This window comes from Trichosurus vulpecula, chromosome 5, assembly GCF_011100635.1.
Source record: "Trichosurus vulpecula isolate mTriVul1 chromosome 5, mTriVul1.pri, whole genome shotgun sequence".
Lineage (NCBI taxonomy): Eukaryota > Metazoa > Chordata > Mammalia > Diprotodontia > Phalangeridae > Trichosurus > Trichosurus vulpecula.
Genome location: NC_050577.1, coordinates 269010023 through 269015316, shown reverse-complemented (window position 1 = coordinate 269015316; position 5294 = coordinate 269010023). Strand labels below are relative to the sequence as shown.

The 5294-nt window shown below is 37.9% G+C and overlaps 1 protein-coding gene across 1 annotated transcript; it reads left to right on the top strand.

Annotated features, from left to right (window-relative positions):
- Window positions 1–488: 488 nt before the first annotated feature.
- Window positions 489–1451, top strand: LOC118849604 (olfactory receptor 9K2-like). Its single transcript, XM_036758522.1, has one exon. It carries the CDS (start codon window positions 510–512, stop codon window positions 1449–1451), a length of 942 nt encoding a protein of 313 aa, XP_036614417.1. The 5' UTR covers window positions 489–509.
- The last annotated feature ends 3843 nt before the right edge of the window (window positions 1452–5294 follow it).

Below are 5294 nucleotides of genomic sequence, written 5' to 3'. Positions count from 1 at the left end.
ACTCACTGCGCCACCTAGCTGCCCCTTCCTTGTCACTTTTAAAAATCTGGACAATCAGCAAAATAATAAGTCAAGCCCTGATTTGTAGCACTACTGATTTGGAGGTGTAAAAATTTAACAACTGGCTGAAGCCAGCTCCAGCAGCCCCTGCCTGGATTCAGGTTCTCCCTCTGATACATCCTTGCTGTGTGGCCATGGGCAGATAATATACCTTTTCAGTACTGCAGAAATAGCTCTAAGTTACAGACTAGTTTCCACCCCAGAAAGGACATAATGAAGTACTTGGCTGAAGGTTATGTAGACTGAAGTACTACAATAGGACAAATAAAATGTTTTCTTTATGATTAAAAAAAGAATTGCCAAAAAAAATTAAACCTAGTTCAAAAATATGGGTGATGATTGTATCTGTATAGACTTAGAGAAAAGATGATTCCTCAAACTTACTCATGCCTGGCAGTCTTTTCTTGATTTCTTGACCTTGGCCTTGTTTTTCTTAGCAGGTCTCCACCATGGGTGACCGAGGAGCAAACAACCACTCTGAGGTGACTGACTTCATTTTGGTAGGCTTCACAGTCCACCCAGAACTTCATATCTTTCTCTTCCTGGTTTTCCTATTTGTCTATAGTATGATCGTCTTGGGGAATGTTGGCATCCTGGTCATCATCCTGACTGATCCCCGACTGAACACACCAATGTATTTCTTCCTAGCCAACCTCTCCTTCATTGATCTCTCCTACTCCTCTGCTGTGGCACCGAAGGCCATGGCTAATTTCTTATCATCAAGTAAGTCCATTTCCTTTGTGGGCTGTGTGGTTCAATTTTTCTTCTTTGTCATATTTATAGTAGCAGAGGATTTTGTTCTGGCAGCCATGGCCTATGACCGCTTTGTAGCCATTTGCTCCCCACTACAGTATTCTGTCCGCATGTCAAGACGACTTTGTACCCAGCTTGTGGTTGGTTCTTACTTTTGTGGCTGGGTCACCTCTATTCTCCTCGTCAGTATCACCTTTACTTTGTCCTTCTGTGCCTCTAGAGTTATTGACCACTTTTACTGTGACTCCCATTCGATTGAAAAGATCTCATGTTCCAACATTGTCATCAATCGAATGGTGTCATTAAGCCTGGCAGGAATCATTATTCTGCCCAATCTGATAGTCATCATGGTATCTTATGTTTACATTGTGTCCACCATCCTGAAGATCCGATCTGCTGAAGGTCAAATGAAAGCCTTTTCTACTTGTGGTTCCCACCTTGGGGTGGTGAGTTTGCTCTATGGAACTGCCTTCTTTGTGTATCTTATTCCCCCCAACAATCCTGAGCTGCGTAAAGTAGCTTCTGTGTGTTATACCCTCATTACACCCATGTTGAACCCACTCATATACTCTTTAAGAAACAAAGATGTCAAAGAGGCTTTGAAAAGAATTTTAGGGAAGGCAAAAACTTTGCTCTAATTTTCATATTTTTGTCCCTCCCTTAATTCTGTTATTTTTAAATCAGAGAAATCCCCTTAGGGAAGAATTATTTCTGGTGGAGAAAATTTCTTGTCCCTCCTATTAATGCTTCCTCCATAAAACTCTTGATACTAAACATCATAAGCAAAGAAAGCATAGATGACATTGGAACTCTACAAATATTAATATACCTCATTACTCCTCCTAATAAATGGGCCCATGAGAAGCCACTATTTCATAGGGTGTCTGAGTGTGTCCTAAAGGAGGTTAGGTTGGAAGTACAGTTATCCCTTCCACATTGTGACTTTCCCTATTGTGCTTCTGATATGTTGCTGGTTGCCATACAAAATTACTGGGAATGAGAATTTGGGGGGAATTTTGCAGAAGCTGCAGATGACACTTAAAAGTCAACAGATGACATAGAAAAAATTCGGAAACTGAGAAATGCATAAAATGTGCCTATGACCAAATTTCACAATAAGGTACTAAAAACACCGTATAAAAGAAAAAGAAAAAAAAATCAGACCTCTTCTCTGGTACAAAGGGAGAGTACACAGATTTTCCAGATCCTATGGGTACTATACCTGTAATCTCCACAATATGGAAGGGATAACTGTACATTTTTGTGGGTTGGTGAGTTAGTATTATTTATCCATTTGGCTGATATTCTAGTATGTTTTTCAATGAAACATTTTTAATTCAAATTTTAAAAATGGATATAGAATTTCTGCTTTTAGTGGGTTTGTGTGGAAAGTGGAATTGATGGGATAGAGGTAGGAAAAAAATATCTGCATACATTTGTTAGGTTCTCAAGGTGAATGACAACAAACTGTTAATTCATTCCCTTCAGCTATCGGTTCTCTTCTACAAGTAAAAGGTAATTGATAGAATCATTCAGTGCCCTCAAAGGTGGTCCTTTAGTCAGTCTTTCAACTTGACTTCTTGGACTTTAGTCATCTCATTTTTGTGTGTGTTCAATTTAATCTGGCCATTCAGGAAGTATTTATAAACTATCTACTATTTCTACATCACAGAGGCAGGCACTAATGCTATGAAAACAAAACAAAACAGTCCCTTTCCTCAAGGAGCTTCTATTTTCCTGAAATGGAATGTATAAAACACCAGTATTATTTAGAGAATCACACTTTTCATAATGTAGTCAGCTCTGAATCACAAAAATGAATTAAATCAGTTGTTCTTATAACATGACAGAGAAAAATGGGAATTTGGGTGTAGGATGAGATCATCAAGTAGGAAGAGGCTGTTGCTTTTGTCTGTGGGACCCGTGGAAAGCAGCCTCTTGAATTCCTAATTCTGTCTGTGTGTCTTTTGTATTGTGGATAAAGAACTGATCTCAAAGGCAAGAAACCAGGCTTCAAGAAGTCCTGCCTAGGATCCCTACTGTCTGACCCTGAGCAGGTCCCTTAACCACTCAGGGCCCAAGACTAGAAATATCAGAGTGCAGATCTGCCTTAGTAGAGGAATTAACTTCAGGGAATTTTCCTGTATGAATGGAATCACTGGCCTGGTTAAATTATATAAAACACATACATGTATGTATACACACATGTGTATATATTTAAATATACACACACAAAATAAACATATATGTGTATATATTAATATGTACACCTATATACTACATCCATTGATGTACATACATATACACATATGTAGGTACAAAACAAATGCAATGCATGTAAATATGTGCCCATGTATGTATATATGCACAAATAAACACGTGTATATATACACATATGTATGTTTGTATGTTTGTGTATTCATGTGTGTACTTCCAGCCTAAATATATGTGTGTATATATACATATATCACACATATATACACATATACATGTACATGTATACTTATACTACAATGTACCTCTGCACACATAATATACATAGACATAGATAGACATAGACATAGGTGTAGCATAGGTGCAGACATAGATGTTGATGCAGACGTACATGTGGACATAAACATAGACATAGATATAGCCGTACATGTGGACATAAACATAGACATAGATATAGCCGTACATAGACATAGACATAGACATAGACATAGACATAGACATAGACATAGACATAGACATAGACATAGACATAGACATACAACTCACATAAGATTTTTGGGACCCTCTGTATATTTGTCTTAGAATTCATTGAGGATTTTTGTTTTTGATGAAAAATATAAATCATCTAAATGAATGTGACATTCCTTACATACACATCTGCTAATGAGAAGCAGCAACTCTGACACATGTTTGGTAAGAAAGAAAGTCAGGCTAATGTCCAGATAGAAAATGAAGCTGAAAAATACTGTCAACTATCCAGGTATGTCTGAATATGCACATGTTTTTCATGGTGTTTATAAACTTCACATATGGATTTCTGAATGAATTTTCCAGTTTTTTTTCTGGGAGACACACCCTCAATAGGTTTCTTTCTTGGAAGAATATAAAGTGCCACCCTTGGAGAGTTATGTCCCTGAAGGGTAAGAAGGAACAAGAATGTTTTGTGCTTATTCTAGAAATAGAAAAATATAGAAGTTAAGTGATTTATTCAGTTGTCATGTTTTATTCTTGACCCCCTCCTCACAGTGTCTAAATAGAACTTACCCTTTCCTCTGAACTTTAGTCTAGTATGGTAAAGAAAGAGTTCATGAGGAAATAAAAGGGAAATCCAACCCCCCTCAAACCTTCCCCCTAACATAATCAGTATCTGTCTGCATCATTTCTTTGGGATGTTCCTGGTCCTATATGAGTGATTTATATTTCAGGCTTACATTGTTCACTCTATGAGGGCTTCAGAAATGATCATTATCCCTTGATTAAGTGTGGAATCAATAAATGATAAATAACAGCAGATTGGAAGAAGAGCAAAATTAGAATTTACACTGCCTGGCTCCTGGTCCAATTCTGCCTTTATTGCATAATATCTTGAAAACTGATTGCAGTGTTAAAGGTGCAGCCTCATCAGTGTCCTACCATCAGACATTCCTAATGCTGGAAAGATCCTAGAGAAAACATCCTGGCTCTACCCCTAACTCCAGGCACAATGCCACCTAATTCATCTAATACAATTGTCTGTGCCTTTTTTCTGCCAAAGTATCCAGAGGAAGAGATTCCATCCTCTAGTTCATGGTATCTTAAATATCTTACATGTTTTTGGACAAACCAAATGGCAGCTGTCCTCACTTTTTAACTTAAATATTTTTTTCTGATTTGTGCCATGTTATGTGTGTGTGTGTGTGTGTGTGTGTGTGAACCATCTAGTTTCCTGGGATTTGTAGTTGCATTGTCTAATTGCCAACCTCTCCATCACCCTGCCCCATCTATCCCAGTCCCATTTAGTGACTGCCTTGTTTGCCAATTTACCTTTTGCTGCACAGAGAAGCAGACTAGAAAGAAACCATTTCTGAATGTCGGCCACAAGATACAAGTGAGGGGAAAATGAGTTTCCCACATTCTTTCTTCCATTTTTTAAAGTGCTCATATTTAGAAAACCACACAAAACATCATATTCACAGACTGCTTTGCAAACTCCCTAACCCCCTGTAGATCTTCCATTTGTCCTTTCTTGAAAAGGAATTTTAGTACCTCTGAAGTGGAATCAATTTTTTTGTCCTCCCTTGTTTCCATGAGACCCACCATGCTCTGTCTTCATTCTCCTGTTCATTGTTAGTATCTCTTGTAAAATTCTTCAGTGAAATGTTGATTTAGAGTTTCCATTTTTCATGGCAAGGGTAGTCAATGAGACAGGAGCTTTTATCCTATCCCGACCCCGGGAGGTGTGATACTTGACCCTAAATCAATTTGAATTTCTTCTGTCCGTATTCACT

Coding starts and splice junctions, on each gene's coding strand:
- LOC118849604 (XM_036758522.1), top strand. CDS start 510: ATGGGTGACCGAGGAGCAAACAACCACTCTGAGGTGACTGACTTCATT.